The sequence below is a fragment of the Bombus vancouverensis genome, chromosome 8 (assembly GCF_051014615.1).
Source record: "Bombus vancouverensis nearcticus chromosome 8, iyBomVanc1_principal, whole genome shotgun sequence".
Taxonomy (NCBI): Eukaryota; Metazoa; Arthropoda; class Insecta; order Hymenoptera; family Apidae; genus Bombus; species Bombus vancouverensis.
In genome coordinates, this window is record NC_134918.1 from 7,300,900 (window position 1) to 7,320,889 (window position 19,990).

The following is a 19,990-nucleotide window of genomic DNA, read 5'->3' on the forward strand; positions in this document are numbered from 1 at the left end:
GTATAGTAATCTCAATTTACAATTCGTCATAAAGAATATAGGATCTTGAGGCGTATCTCATTGATCCTATAAACGGGTAAATCAAACGCGCGACGTTCTGCGCTAACGAAATAAACTGAAAATTCATCCAGGCTTATTATTCAACTCGTTCGACGAACCGATCAACACCGAGACAGACACATCAGACGGACTAATCCGAGCAGATAATTGTCGGGGTTTTAGAATAAAAGGTGAATGTCCTCGGACCAGTTTTCCATCTGAATATAACGTAGAAACGAGCTCAATGCATAATTTTCGATGAAACCAACGAGAAAATATCACTCGGTTACAGTTATACGTACACGACCGCGATAAATAAATCGACACTCGGTTGCCTCCACGTCCAAGGTGGACACATTCTCCCGAGACTTGGTCGAAACCAATGTTACTTGGAATAGAATGGAACAACAAGCATTTGCATCCGCTTTGCAATGTAAATAAAGCACGTAGTAATTGATCGTTTTTCTCGCCAATCATTTTTTACTTTCTAATCCCACGATCATAATCGTTTTTTAACTTCCTTAAATGTTACATTTACGTTGCCATAGCGAAGTTTCGAGCCACTCTTTTCAAACCTAATCCTTTGTAAGAAGGTTACGAGAGTATTCTGATCGTTCATAAAGGCCAATAATGACGTTTCCATTGCTTTTATTAGCTGCCTATTTGTCTACCTGTGTGTTGTTGCGAAAATTTCCACTTAAACGACGAAATTTACTTCGAAGAACTGTATTCAAATTGATTTCCACCATGGCACTGCCAAATTAATTTATCTTCCATTGATATTTACCTAGCCACCAACTTCTAACAATCGCAATTTCATTAAACCAACGTGTAATTCACGTGTAATTCCCCAAAATTTGAAATCCGGTTCTAAGAATCTTTCGATCAACTCATAACGAAAAAGATCAATCTGAAACACGAGTAACTATCTACTGTCATAAATATCTACCTAACCTATGTAAATCATCCTTTCTAGTCATTTATTACCCATTTATATTTTATTATTCCAAAGAATGATATTTCAACGATTCGCAACTGTGTACATTGCTTCCAAATTACTTATCATAAGTATTTACTAAACCTAACTTCCTAAATAATAAATTGTTGAAGCAAAATCTACAGTTTACTAAGAGTTTACAGTTTACTAAGTAATTCAAGAATTCAGCAACCCTTAACGCAAAAATCGATTACGAAATACCATGAAAGGGGTGTGAAACAAAGTGATTGCCAACAGCCGCAAACACAGGCTACAGGCGATTTCGGTTGAATATTCGGCCGTGATTGGTTCGCGATATAACCCCGATGCCACAGAGAAGATAATCGTCGTTGTTACAATGTTGCAGATCCGTGATAGGGCGGACACGATCCGCGATAATCGGGCTCTTGCTGCTACTGGCGACCTGGCGAAACAACGATAGCTGCGACGGCCTGCAATATCAGCCGGTCGAGGTTTATGCAAACGGCGATGACTGCGCGTTGATCCTCAGCGGGCCAGGAAGGACCAGCGTCTTCGATTACACATACAATTTGCTACGTGGCTCCTTGTAAGTAACGTCAATATCACTGCAAATACGTATACACAACGTATAATACACACGAATGCTTTGATACTATTTCGAACAGGATTGTTCGACTATATATTATATGTAGAGTGAGGTAAACTCGAGCGAACCGCCGTGGGCGAAGATTCTTTTGCAGTTGATTTATTAGCCGGTGCTCTGGGTACATATCTATATTAGTTTGTTACGACATTCTCCTTAGAGGGTTCGAAGAATGTTTACCGTGATGGGACGTTTCTTATGTTTGAAAAGATTATGTTGTTTCGACGGAGATGAGAATTGGAAATTAAACTGTTACATCAAACCGTCAAGATTCGTTTTAATGTTTCCTTTTAGAGAGATATTGGGATATTGGAAAACGCAGACAAGTATACGTTCTTGTCTAAGCATCACTAGATTGGTTTAAGTCACTAGATCAATTTCAAATATGTAATTATTTAACGTTCAATACAATTTGATATAGAACGTAGAATGTAACTCATCAGCGCATATTTTACAATTTTGCAAAGAAATAGATTAATATGATATATGATTGCAACAATAATTTGAAACTCATAAAGAATCTAATAACAGATCAGACGTTACGAATCCGACACGATATCCATTGCAATAAAAAAAAAAAGAGATATTTAACGAGGGTTAAACACTCAAATATCATATGTATCATACAAACAGATCTAGTAACATCTCCTTCCAATCGGCAGAAGTTTGAGGCAAAAGAGGCAAACTCTAACCCCAAGGCATATCTTACGATGTGTAATATTGCAATTATCGCACATTTCTCCATTGATTACAATCTTAATTATAGCTCGATATTAAATCCGGCAATTTGTCGATAAGGAGTTAACGATCGCCGCTGGTAAGCTCGTTGTTACGCGATATTTTCCTTGTACCGATCCTTCCACCCGATCTCTGTTACCATGGTACGTTCAAAAGGCACGTGCAACGTGTAATTATGTCCTTCGGACGTTTCACGTGGCTTCGGGTTGGCCGAATTAAAGCATGATCTTACACAAGACCTGCAAGACCTCCACCGATATTTTCGAGGTCTAGAGAAAGCAGGAACAACAGTCGATGGTGACTGAACTTTCACTATCCATCTAACCTTTGTTGCTCAGATAATATTAGATTACTATCGCACAAATCGCCCAGCGAAATATCTTTCTCAAACTCTTCCCACATAGCGGGTCATGTATGTCATAAACCAAACTTTCATTCACTTCCTGTTATATATATACATGTGTATACAAGGTGTGGCCGAATAACACGCAGAAGCGGGCACGAGGTAATCTCTTGTGAAAAAATAAGGACAAAATATGGAACAAAATTTTGTCACTTAAGCTTTAGCTTTCGAGAAAATCGGGTTCGAATTTGTTTAGTTAAGAATCGATCTAGTACTTACATGCGTATGATAAATTTTCAAATTTATTTTTTCGGACACAAAGCGTCTCGAGAAAAAATTTTATTCTGCATTTTCGACTTATTTTCACACGTAGAATGACCTGATTATGACCCGCCGATTATTTTGCCCTGTCTAGTCCGGAATTAGTCGCGTTCAAGAATACTTGATAAGTTTCCAAACTCGATTTTCTCGCAAACTAAGACTTAAATGGAAAAATTTTATTTTATCGTAAGGAATCACCTCGTGCGCCTGCTTGTACATGTTATTGTACAATTCAAGATATCTGCTATATACATACTATTATTAGATCTACTATTTATTATTGGTGTATCTTGTTGATACATTACGATGCCATTACTTCTTTAATTTTTTATTATTTTTCTGATAAATGATATAATTCCTTCTACGTTTGGAATATTTAATTATTTTGTTCTTGGGAATAATTCAACATCCTCTATATAATTGTATGGAAACCTCGAATAAAAATCTATAGCATATTCTGGATAAAGTTAAATCAACAATGAAGTACGATGTAACGTGGAGCACGAGAAGCACGTTAGATGTTTGAAACTCATGAAACAATGTAACTTAAAAACTGTTTTCCCCAAAATCTGCTAAATAAGTTTTAGATTTTCATTGGAATTTTCCTTGCTACCTAAAATGCTAAAATATTACCTTGCTACGATCCTCTAGTTATCATATGTATTTCAGCCTTGATTCCACTTCAGCAAACAAAAGTAATAGCATTTGTTTCACAGCTGTCCGCCTCGTGATAACTTTAACATAGTTTAATCGAGTTACTGAACGCTTGATAATGATTTATCATAGCAAAATAAAAAGTTCACTTCTGCAACATGTAACCGTGAGAACACGTAATGAGAGCGTACCGTTACACATCATGGAAAACTTGATCTCCTTTTGTTTATCGATGCGGATAATACAATGAAATACTGTTGTAACTACTAGTTACAGAACCTTGAAACGAAATATGGAGCTGTACGGTGTTTCTTGACATTTTAAGAAAGCAAGAACGACGGAGATCGTTCGAGGAGAAGAAAACGATGAAATGGCTATGAAATTGACGGGAAAGAGATAAAGTTGTTGCGTTATTCATGATAATTATTATAGAGACTCGTCTATTTCCTGACAGATATACAACGACCACTGGTACATGAATTATTAATAGGAAACCGATAACAAGCAGACCGAACTTGCTGATCAACTTTAAGCTACTGTCTCTGATTATAATACAAAAGGTGATCGTCGTTTTAAACAGGTTCAAAAGATATCGTTATTCGAGATGCTCCACGAAACTTGGACGTGTCTATTTTCAACATATTTACGATCTTCACTTTTACTATAGCTAGCTTCTTAATATTCGTGAAAGTGGAAATGTATCTCGTGATTGAATTCGTATAAAATACACGAAAGTATAAGGGCGCTTGGATAGTTTGAGACTCTATAACGAGTTATAATCCATCGATCGGTGTGAGTCTGAGGGAAACAGAACGTAATAGAAATGAACGAGTATCGATATTTCTAGATGCAATAATATAATCATAATTATTGAAAATGTAAAGATATGCTGTCACGACATTACTAATAGGACAGAAGAACTCGAAGATCGATATTCTAAGAATTCTTATTGAGAAAGAAACTATACGTGAAACTATTAAACGAGGATTATAGTTTGAACTATGTATATCTATATCATCGATGAAATTTTACAAGTTACAAGTTACGAGTCATCGACATCGATAAATTCTGTTGCATAACGTCAACAAATTTGGTAATAAGACAAACAGCGTTTCGCAAGTAAATTTTACAAATTACAAATAATCTGATTGGGATGGTCGACGTAAGATTGCAAAATTATAAGAAATCAATCTATGATTTATAATTAAAAACACGACGTTAGCGAATTATTCCAGAAAAGGACCTAGAATCTCAATGCAACAAGAAAAGTACTTTTCTTCATCGTCCTAATAGTTAGAAAACTACTGCAAGAATAATGAGTGACATTTCTACGAGGAGTTTAAGATCTCTGATCGAACGTCGCATTATCTACAAACATAACGACGTACAAATCGTCCAGGAGATTCCTGTTGCTTTGCAAACATCTTGCCTAACGCGAAATCGATTTATTAATCCCATTTCTGGACGAAGATTCACGAGACGCTGTATCGTCGCGACAGAGCATGATTCTGTCAGTTCTAACGAGGCATAATGCGATTGCATCGTTTCCTCGCAATTACCAGATTCGAACAGGCTACGCGTGCCCGTGTACCCCATAAACGTTATTGCACGTTAACGCGAACGAACGTGAGTTGTCGGCGGCTCGTGCAGTCACGATTAAATCTTCCGATCGCGAAAAAAAAAGAAAACCGTCACGGCTATTCGTGATCCTTTTGAGGACGACCGCTAATAAAACACGACAGATCTGCTTGGGATAAAAGGAAGCAACGATCCGGTCGCGAATCCGCCACGTTCAAAGATGTAACGAGGATAATTAGAAAGTTCCATGCAATCATGCGATCTGATAATGATGCATTGTGAAAATTTACTCTGCAACGCGTATATTACCTTTCCTTCTGATTCGTTTTTGAAAATGACGAAACCTTACTTTCCAATTTTCGACTTTCTGTATTTTTTCTTTCTCTTTTTTTCTTTTTTTTGTAAGATAATGGAAATTTTCCAATGGTTGGAAAAAATATTTGCACACGAGCTTCATTCTCTAACGAAACGTTTTTTTTATCAGATTGTACATTTCAGTTCTAGAATATGAATTTTGTATACTTATAGGAAAATACTTGATGGTGCGAAATTTAACACACTTGGACTTAATTAGAAGGTATGTAGAAACAGTTGAAAGTACGTAGAAATACATTTTGAATACGAGAAAGTTTGCTTGCTTTTTATCGTTTCCGAGCGTGTGTTGCACAATTTGGAAAAATTCTATTTCTTTTCAACGGTAGATCTCTTAGAAAGTTCTCACTTTTGAAAATTCCAGTTGTGTATGATGATAGTTGGGTTCCAAGCCTATAATAATATCCACAAGCGTTCCGATAGTATGCTATCTGTTTACAATTACAGAATGCACGTGTAACGACACGATATTGCATGGTATCTGCTCGCTGGAATCCATACGTTTGTCTAGGGAGGATAGAAGCTGCCCGAGGACAAGATATAATGGCTCACGGCTGAGAATGCAGCAAAACGAAACACGCGACCTATCTGTGCGTTACACTTGCACTTACTAACCTCGGTGAAAGCCAAATCGACACATGATCACGCGACTCGAATATTTTCGCAAGATATCGCCGTTACGGAGCAATGAGCCCGGTTAAAAGAATTTTCCCGGAGAATTTCCACGTCCACGGTACAATGCTCCTGATTAACGATATCGCGACGTTGTTTGCTTCTATCAAATCGACGTTTCGTTAAAAATTAACGAGACAGTTCGTTCCAATCCTCTCGATCTTCCTTTGGAATTGGAAATCTGTGTATTTCTGAGAAAATAGAATTACACGATCGTCTATAAAAATGATAATTTTCCACTTTGATTCGGAAATTATGAAGCAATGATAGTCGTAAGTAAAATAATCCTGTACTGCGGTAAATAGAACTGTTATGCACATAAACGAGTCTCTTTAACGATTCGTTGATAATCAAACGTTTCGTATGTTTCACAATCTAATAACAACACGCAAAAGCATATGCAAGTGATTAAAAGTAATTCATCTATATACAATAAAATTATATAACATTAGCGTGAATGAGTGGAATACTATGCACAATACGTTATTTACGCAGAAGCCGATGTATCATTATAAGACTATCATCATCAATATCAATCATTTGACTTCTGGAAAGCAAAAGGACACTAATCATACACTTTGCTACTAAATATGAGAGATTTGTATATACACAGAAAGCAGATTTAACACGCGGTATAAAGTTTGATTTCTAAGTAGCTCGTGTGATATAGAGGACAGTGAATGTTTTAATAGTAGCACTGACATAATATGTCACTGGCACAATGGTGTACTAAGAGACGGGCAGTGTTAAGGATAATTTTTCTTGGTCACGAGAATATGTGGAAAACATCGATTCGGTTATCGATACTACCGTTAAGATTCAGCCTTGTACAGCGATACTCTGTCAGCTGATACTGAATGGAATAGAAAATCTATAGCTTGTGCAATTAATACGGAGATCGTGTTCCTGGTCTCGTTACGTCGACAATGAATATTCCGTAATGCGGTGTAACTTTTCAATTTATATTCTATGAATGTGGTTCGTTCCCGTTAGTCTTTGCACAAGGCATGTTTATGGAGCGAGTTAAAGAGACAAAATAGGTTACGAAATATCGGTAAAATAAAGGAAATAATTGAAATGAAGGAAAAGAAATTGAATTGAAAGGGAATTTGAAGAGCGAAGAATTTTTGAACGCGTACGAGTCAGTAGAAAGGAAAACAAATCTATAAATACAGCTGGAAACTTTCGTATAAATTGCTCGAGCATCTAAAAAGGTTGATCTTTTTTACGAGAAATAGATTCTTATTTTTATATTGTTTAAAGTAAATCACAAGTTCATATTTTCTGCAACTTTTCTGCTCTAACAATTAGACGCAGTTTCAATTTATCAAAGATAGTGCAAGCGTGTTCAAAATGTGCAGCAAACCGTAGCTGCATTTTGTAATATACTTCATACCCGTTCACACGTAAGACTTAACATACTCATTTCTCACTTTACTCTGTCCTCATACCGAAAGTACGTATCGTTTACTTCTGTAGTCGACTGCCAGAAATATATGAACACGATAAATTTAAGGCGAAATACATTGAAGAACGTTTAAATTATTTCGCAATTTTCGTTTGAAAAACATCTTACGAATTACTGTTAACAATTCTTTTTAACTAATACTAACAACATCGAAATTATTAGTTCCAAATGAAACGTTTCGTTATTTATTATACACGAAGAGGAAATATTTTACGAAGAACACAATCAGAGACATTTTAAGTCTAAAAATTTGAAGAGATGTTCGAAGAAAAATGGTGTTCAATTGTTACGTTAAAGGGGAAAAGATGGCAATAAAATATAATTCGTCGCGAATCGACATCTTCGTATTGATTACAGCGGACGCTTAATGATATTTATGTAACGTATACGACGCTAGAATGTTTCTGTTAAATCGCAACGAAAAGCACTTTCTACTTTAAAATTGCTCTCGGCTTCGTTACATTATACGAAATGCAGTCCATGTAAGTCATTAAATGGAGGAAACGCGTTTTAAACGTGACTTTTCCTTCTAAGAATCCAGCGTAATCAAAGCAAGTGAATATGCAGAGATTGTTTTTAACGTGGTTGGCTACACGTCGCGTGTTATCACGAACGTTATAACAATACCATTCCTTTATAAAAATCGATAGAAAACGAATGCTTTTCTTAGAGAATCTTCCAGCGTATAGGAACCTATTAAATTATTTGGAAAGTTCGCAGCATTTTCTACAGTTAATTTATTCCATTATAACCCGACATCATAAATTTGACGAAACTCGAAGAGAAAAATCTAATTATTAAATGTATTATCGGTCGATAGAAAAGATATTTTCCAACCAGAAAGAAATCATCTTAAATTCCTAAGATTTAATACCCTCTTATGACGATTTGTTTGAAATGTATATTTAGGTAAAGATATAAGAAAGAAGCGGAAGATTATCACGCGCTAATTCTATAAAAATAACGAACTCCTTCATTTCCATTTTCACTATGTATTTTCCAAGCAAATGAATATTAGAAAGAAACACCGTAAGAACATCGTAAAAGTCCAATTACCACGATTAGATAATTCGCTATTTTAATAATCCATTTCCTAATCTCATATTTTCACAATGTTTCTGTCTGCGGGCCTTGGAAAATTGGCGCGAATAATAATTTATTAAACGTAGTAGCATACAAGTTATTAGACCAACCGCTATAACGCGAAATTACGCGGGAATGTGCTGTGTTGCAATTAAATTCAGAACGACCCTCAAGTGCATTCTCGCGAATACTTTCAGCGTGTTCCCCATTACTCTATTTAATAACGATTGTGACAGGATAATCTGTGGGAAAACGTTCCTGAGCACAAGTAGATTTCAAGGCACAATTTACGAACACCATATGAGCGACAAGAATCTTAATGAAGTTTCACGGTGGCGCATTCGAGCCGTTTAATTGATACACTCCATAAGAAGATGCAATTTTAAGACGACGTACTGAAGAAAGTAACAACCAATTTTGTTGAAAGATCAATCATATTTGGTAACTTGGATGATCAAAGGAAGAGCGAATTAGGAACTTAATTAAATCAAAATTAATATATTAACTGGGTAAATTAATGTACTAACTGCTAATTTACTTATATTTACTGTTAACTTATCACTAGATCTAATGCTGCTACTTATCGTCAAATGGTTGCGTAATGTAAAGTAAATATTGTTGTATCGAAATTTGAGGTAACTTGCGAATAATTTTTCATGATCAATCGATGATAAGATCGTATATTATTAAGATAAATAAAAAATACAGGTCCAGTGGAGTAATTTTTTCCAAAAACTCTTGTTTATCTCTAAACATAGGAAACGATACTTAAGATTCATTTAGTGAATTTTGTAACAATTTCCAAGAATTCTCGAAAATGAAAAATTCTTTTCTTCGAAACTAAGGGTCAGCTGTAAAGACTCTTTACTATACCATTATCTAAACATTTGTAAATAGAAACACAAACATATTACGTAATTAAAATCATGTAGAATATGAATATAGGGCCCCAAGAAAATACCCAGAATTGAAATAACCAACCCAAGACCTAACAACAAATTGAAATTTCTCGGATTTCTTCATCGAAATTCAACTTTACCTACAATCTTCTCAACTTAGAGTTTCTCCCAAATCACTTGATCCGAATACTAGTTCGTTCGTAACAAAAAAACTAACTTTTTTCAAAGTAACGAAGCCAACGAAAGACACCAGAAAAGAATCACCACCATCGATCATCACGGCAAGTCTCGCGGTAAGCAAAACCAACCATCGTCATCTGCTTCATTAATTAACCCAGCAATTTGTTCTGGTTAATTGCACACCCCGTCGAGCTTGGTAAAGTCAGAGGCGTGTCGAGGTCCGAAAGCAAAGAGACCGTCAACGAAAACCGGTGGTCGGTCAACCTTCGAACGTAAAAACCACGAGCGGCACGTCAATGCCATCATATTTCGTAGCGAGAAACAAGATATGTCAATTGACGTGCATTTCGCGTGCGCACGGCTCACACATGATAGTTTCGGGTTACCTTGATACAGAATATCTCCAGGCTACGGAGACGTACGCAGGTGCGTGGTGACTTGAGCGAGTCAAAAGCTGCCTGGCTAACGAAAGTAGGCTAAAACGTTAGGTAATTGACTGGAGAAAGAAAAATTAATTCGAGGAACGAAAGCAAGAAATATATAGAGAGATACCAGGGATGGTTAAGATCTAAGAACAATAAAACCCGATTCAATGATCGAGAATACGCGTTAACTTTCCGTTTCTTCATCTTTCAGCCCAGCGACAGCTGGATCGCAGACATGCATCACCTACGACGCTGTGAATCGCGCCTACATCGAAGCCAGAAAACGCATCAGTGAGTGTTAACAAATAGGGAAGGGAAATAAGCAGTAGATGAAAAAGAATTGTTAATTATAATCGGTGCAAGTAATGAGTTACGCGGGATAATTTACCGTGTCGTTTCGTCTGTATGGAAGTTTCCTCGCGATTCAGTCGCGTTTGTCTTGAAACGATTACACCTCTAGCTCGTTATACCATTCATCCTTGGTTAACGCGTTCTTTGTTCGGTCCCGTTCGCGATCATGCTCACGCACGTTTCGTCGGTTCATGCAGATGTGGCGCAACCCAAGAGCAAAATGTGGCGACCGGAGGATCTGGCTACGGTCGGCGAACTTCTGCTGGATATCAGTTCCAACCTTGCTCAAACGTAAGAACTCGTCTATTTCTCTTTTTTCGTTTCTTACTTATTTCAGGGATTTATCAGTTAGGAGTTTTCTAAGTATCTTCAAGCGAAAAAGATTTTCGGAGAGAATCATTAGAATATTGACGATCCAACTGCTTTTATTCACAAGATTCTAAAAGAGGATCTGAAAAAGTTATCTATCGCATCGTGTGAAGCTAATCGTAAGAAGCTCCTTATAAATTCTTGAAAAAAAATTAGATAGTACATTTAACTAAGCGATAGATGTAAAAGAGGGAAATTTGGCATAGGCGGTTGCTGTAATTTGTTACATCGATAGAAAATCACTAGATTCTATTACAACAGATATGGACTAACCTTCGAGGAGATCGAGAAGAGTCTACCTCTAATCGACACTTCGAAGACTTTGATCCGCGATGTGTGCCCAGCTTTCCTAAGCAACGTGGAGTGTCGAGCTGGGAAATATCGAAGAAACGACGGTCTGTGCACGAATTTACAGAATCCAACGTGGGGCTCCACTTTATCCCCTTTCCAAAGGTAAGCCACAGCTATTAAACTCGTTTATCAATATCCTCTGATGACAAATTTTCATTTGTCATATAGATTGATGAGTCCACGATTTGCGGACGGCTTAACAGCACCTAGAATATCGGAAACAGGTCATGATTTACCATTATCACGAGTGGTGTCACGCACCATGCATCCTGATGAGGGTTATCACGATCACGCTGGCACAGTCATGGTCATCGCCTGGGGACAGTTTATGGACCACGACTATACGCTGACTGGCACCCCTCTAGGTACGATTCCAAACCCGATAATTGTCTAGTTATACGGTATAACGTACGTAGAATAAATTAAGGGATGACCAGATTTTGATAGATAGATTCGGTTCCTACAAAATATTCGTTTTGTATATAAGAGTAATATTTATGACGGTTAAAACGACTAATTCGCAAGTTTTATATTTTTCCTACATACTTCTCATTTTGATTTCTGTGGTACAAGTTTTATGATACAGGGAATGATAATTTTAGTATTAGCACTCCGACAATTTCGATAGAGATTTAATAACAGATGTAGAATGCAGTATGAGAAATTGGAAATAGATAGTTACTGTAATATATTCTATCACTAGGGGGCTACCAGGGAAAATCAATAAAATTATAGACGAGCAAATTCTGAAAGCAAGTTCTCCATTTACAAACATTACTTGTGTAGATTTAGAAACACATTTAGAACGCGATATGCTAAATTGTAAATAGACAGTTGCGGTAATATATTCTGTCGCTGAAGGGTTGCCAGACAAAATCAATAAAATTATAGACGAGCAAATTTCCTGCCGGAATTCTGCATTTGCAAACTTTATTCCTGTAGATTTAGAAACACATCTACAACACGATATGCAAAATTTCGTAGAAACATTTGCCATAACTTCTATCGATAGAATTTATACTAAACTTCGATGAAATTCCACGAAACGAAGAAGATCCCTAAAACATACCTACTGTTTCATTAAATTCTAGTACAAAACAAGGAACAAAGCCAGCTGTACATAAACTAGAATCATACACGCATCGATGCAAGACAAATTTCTCTCTCGAGAATAATATCTCGCGATTAATCGACGAAATGACATTACAAGGAATGCCAGACAGACGAGAATGGCACGCTATCCTTAGCGAAGGGAACGGTGACCGAGAATTCGCGAGCAAAGAAAAAAAATGGAGAAAGTAACCGAGCCCCAATTTTCAATAGCAAATTACGTAATCGGTGTCGTTTGGTTGAGTTACATCAGCGTGTGCACGGGACGGCTCGTATATAGTAAACGTGTTATAGCAGACGTAGACAGCTCTCAAGCCCTTCTACGTCGAATATTTACCGTCTATCGAAACTAGGGTAACAGCCAGAGAAAGCGAACGATTGCCAGTCAGATAAACCGGTAGGCCGATCATGTGACTACCGTGGTGAAGTTTCCACGGGCCGTACGATCCACGCCAAAATCGCATGCGTCCACACGTTGCTCTCCTGGAACTTGGCAATTAGTGGCACCAGCAAGAAAGCGGTTGCTATTTTGTTGGTATATGGCAATTAATTGGATTGAATCCACGATACGAAATCAGCGACAGTGGTTCGATAGACCCGCGATAGCGAAACACGTATCGCGTTGGAAAATGAGAATTTCCTGAATTTTTTTCGGGTCCAATGGATTTGCGGGTTAATTAATTATTTTAGAGTTTCAGTTTTGTGCGTTTCCAGAGATTACTGATAGGTATTCAAGACTTTATAATTGTAGTAACAATTATGGATTTGAACTGTTGAAAACTTTCAGATGGTTAGATTTTTTACAACTTAGATTTTAATGCTTGTATTTAGAAAACAGGTGTAAGTACTTTTGATAAAATTAATGTTTATGTTTATTGTAAGAAAAATACGATCGTGTAATTGTAAATGATCTGCACAGAGTATACTTGAAGCTAGTGGTTGCCGTGTTAAATCGCGATGATTAGCATACGCATAGTTATCCTTCGATTACGATAATATGATTGATGTTACCTATGAAGTAATTCAGAATTTCTTTACTAAATTTTTAAGCACATTGAAAGAATTTCTTATCGACGATCACTTCTACCGAAGTACATATTGCGTCATTTATAGCGGAACGTATTACGATTATTATACATATCATAGAACACTCGTTTTATGTTCACTGTACGAAATAATTGCGAAGATAAACATCCATAGTGCATTACACTGCTCATTAATAATTAATACGTGTAAATGACGATATGAATAATCATACTCCATATACAAATGTTCCTCATAACGATAGAACAAATCTAAACCATCGTACCAACGATCTTCAATCTTCTTCAAACGGTTACACGCTCTTTCGATGAACGACGATTACCTATCCATTAAACGCGACAGAACAAGGCAACTCTTATCGCAATCTTAAAGGGGCAAGAATTAATTTATGACTTAAGACAACCATCTAATCCAGCTATATATATAAAGAACTTAACAAATACCATCAAGACAATGGGAATTAAGCGAAGTAAAAATTTAAATCGATCATCAACCGCTTAATCTACAAACAGCCTCGCGTGCTGTCTCTTACATTACTATTCTATCTCGCCTGAAAAATCATTTCCAACATTATGGTACTCGGTATGAGAACAGAATCGAATTCTAAAGATAATGATTCAAATTAATCCTCGTTGGTTTGATGAGATGTTGTCAGGAGGCGAGATAAATTGTTATTGTCCAGATGCAACGTATCAATTTTCTGCTTACTTTATTTGGTAATGATATTATGAAAAAAGGCTTCTTCCGAATGAAAACGTAAGAGATTGCGTAAATTTTCGTTTATTGGTTTTATCTATTAGTAACGACAACGTTCCTTTATCGGCAAGCTTATTCCATGACAAGCAATTTACGTAAATTATCCATTAGAGATTTGCATTAAATATTATCCAAATATACCTCTTAAATATATTAGGCTACACCAATTTGGACATTTCATATATTTTTGCACATAGTGTCGTGTCAATTGATGAACGAAAATTGCAAATAAAATGTCACGTCAATTTGCATAATTGGCCCTTAACACAGTAATGAACTACGATTTATGCAAATTCTCGAAAAATTGACCTAAAGGAAATTCCTAAAAAATCCTTATTAAAAGAACAATGCTTGCATGAAGATTTATGTCACTTTTTTACGCTCTCGCGTGCTGTTTCTTACGGTACAATTTTATCTCATCAGAAAAATCATTCCCAACGTTACGGTAGCGAGTTTTGCGGTTCTCGGTTCACGCCTTCGAATCTTCCCACGTAAGCCACGAACGGGAAACGATGTATCCATATCGCGGGCACATCGACATGGAAAGTATACACGACGCTCGTGTAACCACTGTCGCGGTGGAATTAAATAAATTACGCTATCATAACAGTAGACCAACGGCTAGCTAAGGCCATATCGTATGATCGATGAGCTGGTATTCCACTTGTAGATCCCCTGAACCGAAACGACCCGGAGGAATGTTGCCATCGGCCACAACACCTGAAGAATCCGTACTGCAACGAGATCCATATACCGGAAGACGATTATTTCTACAGGCTGTTCGGCGTGAAATGCATGGACTTCGTTCGCGCCTTTCCAGCCGTTCGACCTGGTTGCAGACTTGGCTCCCGTGTGCCTTTTAATCTTCTGACAGGTGTGCTTGACGGGAACACCGTCTATGGTATCTCGGAATCATTCGCCAGGTAATTGATTCTTTGTCTTAATGTTGATCGTCGAGAGTTTCGTTGGGTGGTCTTTCGAAATGATTTAAATTCGTGATTCTGACACAATGGCGATCCTAATTCAGTTGAGAAGGTAAATGGCTTTCGTAGGTTTATAGGTTATAGGTTAATTAGGTTTACTGGTAGCTAACGTTTTATAAGTTAATGGTTTTATGTCATGCATCAATTTCTCTAGCAATTTTTAAGCTTTTCGACAGTCCTATCCAATTAAAAGTTCCTTCGTCCATGCCATCTTTCACCGAGGCCTCTCAAATCCGAGTATTTGGTTTCTACTAAATGTACTTCTTCTACTAAGTGTGTTTTTCTCTAAAAGAATCACACTTCCTCGTTCTTCCACCATAATTGTATCGTCGATTTTTCCTTAACGAGCCGAACAACAATTCGTTAATAACAGCAAAACGTGTTCAATGATAATCGAACGACTTGCAACACGTCTGTTCGAAACTCAAAGCTGTGCCGTCCGTTACGTCAGCTTGGACAATAAATCAGCATTACGTTGTTCTACATTTTCTAACGTGTAGTCTATGTGTATACATTCTGTTCCTCGCACTTTCTAGTCCGCTCGCATTATGAGATCCACGATTACACAATCGGGAATCGAGGGACTCTTTCATCCTCTGATCCAGTTGAATTCGGACCATGTTTCACTTTGGGCTGTGGTTAGATGCGTGTTCTGTCGGACGAAACATCTGTAAAACGCAATGCATGTTCTCCCAACGATCTACGGTGGCTACGAAAAGTATTTGCACATACTTTTATGTTCCAATGAAGCCTTCTTCCATCATATTTTACAGCAAAGTTTTGTAACGATGTGAAAGTACTACCAAATGATACGAAACTAGATACACCTGAACCTAATTAATACGTAAATACTATAATAATTGCAATTGTGTGTAAATACTTTTTGTAGCCATTATATAATATTTGATTGTTCTGATACATTTGTCAGAACGACAGATGGTCGGAACAAAAATGAACTGTAATCACAGCCTTAGGCGAGATAATCTCACTAATATGCGTGTGTTAATACTAATAATTTATTAATACGTATCATATGTGAATAGAGAAACGTTCGAGACACGTCCCTTTTGTTTCCATTTCCAGGAAGCTCCGCGCTGGTTATGGAGGATTGTTACGCATGAACCCAGTGTTCTCGGAGTATGGTTTGAAGGATTTACTGCCACTGAAGCTGGACATCCCCGACGAGGGCTGCACTCGACCGAATCGATCGATGTACTGTTTCGAAGCGGGTGAGTCTTTTCAATGTAAATATTTCGCAACCAAATGAGTCGCGAATTTTACTATCGATTCTAAGATAGTTGGTTAGTTTCTGGATAGTATCGGGTTTAACTTTAGCCAGTTTCTATTATAAAAACTATCCGAGGACTCGTTTTTGCTTTTTCTTTCACAACGTTCCTTTTGAAAAAAGAAATTGTTCTCCTTTTGATAACTTTGAGATTCTTTTAGAAAGTTACAAGTTTGTTGTAGTATTCTTGAGAGTAATGAAAAATTGAGTGACTGTCTGAATTGTAACATTCGTATCTTAATACATTTCGTCCGGATGATGTCATAAGACGTCAAACCAGGTGAACCTGCCGGACGGTTGATGCTGATGTCTTAAGACTCAAGACCTCATTAATAACGCTCGACCAGTGCTCGTTCAAGTCCTCAGGTCAACTTTGAAAAATGTCTCAGGATCAGTGTGTTAAATCTAGATTATTCAACGTCCATCCACTTTTGAAGTCATTCATATCATTCTGAGCAGTCCATAAAGTACTATGTATCGCATTCTACAAGTATATTTACTTGCACACAACAATGCCGTATAGAAACGTAATATAGTGCTTCTTAAATTCTAACGCTATAGAGAGAAACAGATAAAAATAATTGTCTCAGACTTAGAGAGCTTCCAGTTCGTTTGACCTTCGATACTAATATTCTTCAAAATTAATAATCGGAAGAAATTATTTCTCTCCATTTGATCTTCAACGAAAAACAATGAGGAAATCAATGCGTCTTTCTTTTCTTCGATTGATTTTCAACGCATGATATTTTTCAAAATTAACCAAGTAATCATATCAAGAAACCTTTTTCTCTTTCTTCTGCTTTTGTCCAATGACTGGACGAACGATTAATCACACGACAATCGAATCAAACGTACAAACGCCGGATCTAATCTCTAATCATCTGAGAATCGAGACTCGCCGGCATTGTAAGCAATGAGAAGTGAAAAACGTCGAATACGCCGGCGCCGCACGATTTTATCTCACCCCTGGCGTGTTCACCGGCCTGGGAAATAGTTTTCCCACGTTGTGCTCAACCAATCAGAAAATCGTGGTTATCCTACGCGATTATCGTGCTCGTGTACAAGACGAAATATGTAACATCTGTTGCAACTGTTCGATGCATTAACCTGTATTAGTTCCATCGATCTATGTTTCTGGTTCACGTTAGAATTGATATTTCTTCCGACAGAATGTTCAAAATGAACGATTCATAATTTTTCATAGAAACTTTATATACGACACTGTAAATGATTTTAGACTCAAACGCATCAGATCAAACGACGTTACACAGCGAATTATCGGCTTTCGTAACAGAAATAGAAGGCGAGAAGGCCATTCTTCAGCAAAGCGATGGTCCTATTCATAGAACCGCCACTACGAAAAAGTGGTTTCAAGATTTCGGAATAGTATTATCGTCATGGCCAGGATTGAGTTCTGATCTGAAAGAATAAAATCCGTGTAGGCGTATATTCCAGACGAAACATTAAATAAGTTAGTGAGTAGTGTACCTAACAGATATCGGCAACAATCTCTTGCAGACTGTTCACCAGAAATTATTAGAAGACGAAAAAATTCTAAGCTAACGTCTACTTAAATTCCTATGTTCTCTAAAACACACAACAATCGCAAGCTTTTGGATGATAGTACGCTGGTCGCTGCAATTTCTTTCCAATGCAAGTTTTGTTCCAAGCTAAGTTTAAACTAGCGCGCCAAATTATTACATTCTACGAAACGCGTAATAATTTCAAATTTTTGGCCGGTAATTTACCTTACGTTCTAGTTTCTTTAATACGAGTTTCACGTTCCGATAGCTCTGGATTTTAATCTCAACATTAACCACGATGTTTTGCGTAATATTCGCTTTCGATCGAAAGCGGCGTAACCACGTGACGGGGCAACAGCGAGAAAAATGGATTGTCTCGCGTGGTCGAATTTGTTCGAGACCATGGTTATTTACGAAAAGAAGTAGGTCACGTGTCGCTGCCGGATAAAATGATAATAGGGATCGCATTATGTATAATACGGAACAGTGTCGAAATTCGCGTGGAAATTCTGCCTCGCATTCTGCCTCGTCGAGTCAAAGAACGGCGATGGTTGCTCGACCGAACAATTATCGGCGTGTAACGCGATGTGTAACCGAGAAAGGGAGTGGTCCATAATCAAGGTCGACGACTTCATTCGCAAAGTTGTCGTAACAAAATGAAAGCCTGGTGTATTCGATAATCTATAATACAATGTGCATTTCGTTAAGTTCTAGCGATTCCTAACTATTCGACAAGAGTCACGATGAATGTTGAATTCAAATTGTGAATCTGTTGCTAATAACCGGGAAAAACGAGTTATTTCGCCACTTGAATTTTCGATCTCTTGAATATGAAACTTGTTTCATTTATGGATTTCCATTTTTTTAGAACGTCGTATCGTTTCCGTTAAAAATAATATTTACATTTGCAAAGACTAAAATCAAATTCTAATGGATCCAGGCTGGAATTGATTTGCATTTGTTAACTTTTAATTATCGTTCTGCATGCTTGACAAATTAATAGGTGAAAATTTCCCTCTTTTATTTCTATCGTTTATCGCACGAAAATTGATTCTATTCTAGAAAATCACGATAGTAGAAATTATTTTACGTTACATACTAACGCGTTGCTTGGAAATCTTTTCTTACATTTTCACGAATTTTGTATGGTTCTCGTGAAACTTTCTTTCTTGAAAGGAATATTTGAATTAACTAATCTATGTTAATAATATGAAAATATAAAAAATTCGTATTTCTAAGCTAATAATAATAAAATTAGCTAATAACAAATAACACAATAATTAACCTAAACAGGGAAGTGAAGAAATCAAGGGAGAAAAGGAAATTCTTCCAGTTGATGTATAAACGGTAGAATGCGGTTGTTCCACTTTGTTACAGGAAAAATCATCTATTTTTCATCGGTCACGAGCAACATTCTTGCTGAACATACCGTAACTTTTGCCTTCAGGTGAGATAAGAGTGAATGAGCAACTTGTGCTAACCTGCATGCATACCTTGATGGCGCGAGAACACAATCGAATAGCGAAGACCTTGATTCAAATTAACCCTCATTGGGACGACGAGACGCTGTACCAAGAGGCAAGACGAATCGTCATTGCTCTGATTCAACATATCACCTACAACGAATTTCTGCCCATTCTACTTGGTAAAGATGTCATGGAGAAATTTGGCCTTCTTCTTGAGAAAAATGTAAGAGATGATACGGTTGCCTGAATTCCGATTTACACAAACTGATATTTTTCTGAATACCATTAAAGAGATAAAATCTATATATTCCAAAGAGCGTTTGAACTTCGCCATAAATATTTTGAACTTTGGACTTCACTTTAAATATTTTATACTTCG

The 19,990-nt window shown here is 37.0% G+C and overlaps 2 protein-coding genes across 4 annotated transcripts in view; one reads left to right on the forward strand and one right to left on the reverse strand.

Annotated features, from left to right (window-relative positions):
- The window catches only part of Cep290 (Centrosomal protein 290kDa), a 170,031-nt gene that overhangs the window by 123,601 nt on the left and 26,440 nt on the right, over positions 1–19,990 (reverse strand). The window lies entirely within an intron of this gene.
- cysu (peroxidase homolog) overlaps positions 1–19,990 on the forward strand; it is a 34,101-nt gene that overhangs the window by 6,742 nt on the left and 7,369 nt on the right. For all 3 annotated transcript variants that reach the window (XR_004465729.2, XM_033347967.2, XM_033347968.2), the window contains exons 2-9: positions 1,383–1,583; positions 10,585–10,664; positions 10,922–11,015; positions 11,355–11,546; positions 11,613–11,809; positions 15,025–15,277; positions 16,421–16,566; positions 19,593–19,834. Coding sequence is in view for 2 of the 3 variants with exons in the window: in XM_033347967.2 (XP_033203858.1) it covers positions 1,383–1,583; positions 10,585–10,664; positions 10,922–11,015; positions 11,355–11,546; positions 11,613–11,809; positions 15,025–15,277; positions 16,421–16,566; positions 19,593–19,834 (1,405 nt within the window). In the remaining variant the exon portion in view is untranslated. The remainder of the gene's footprint in view (positions 1–1,382; positions 1,584–10,584; positions 10,665–10,921; positions 11,016–11,354; positions 11,547–11,612; positions 11,810–15,024; positions 15,278–16,420; positions 16,567–19,592; positions 19,835–19,990) is intronic.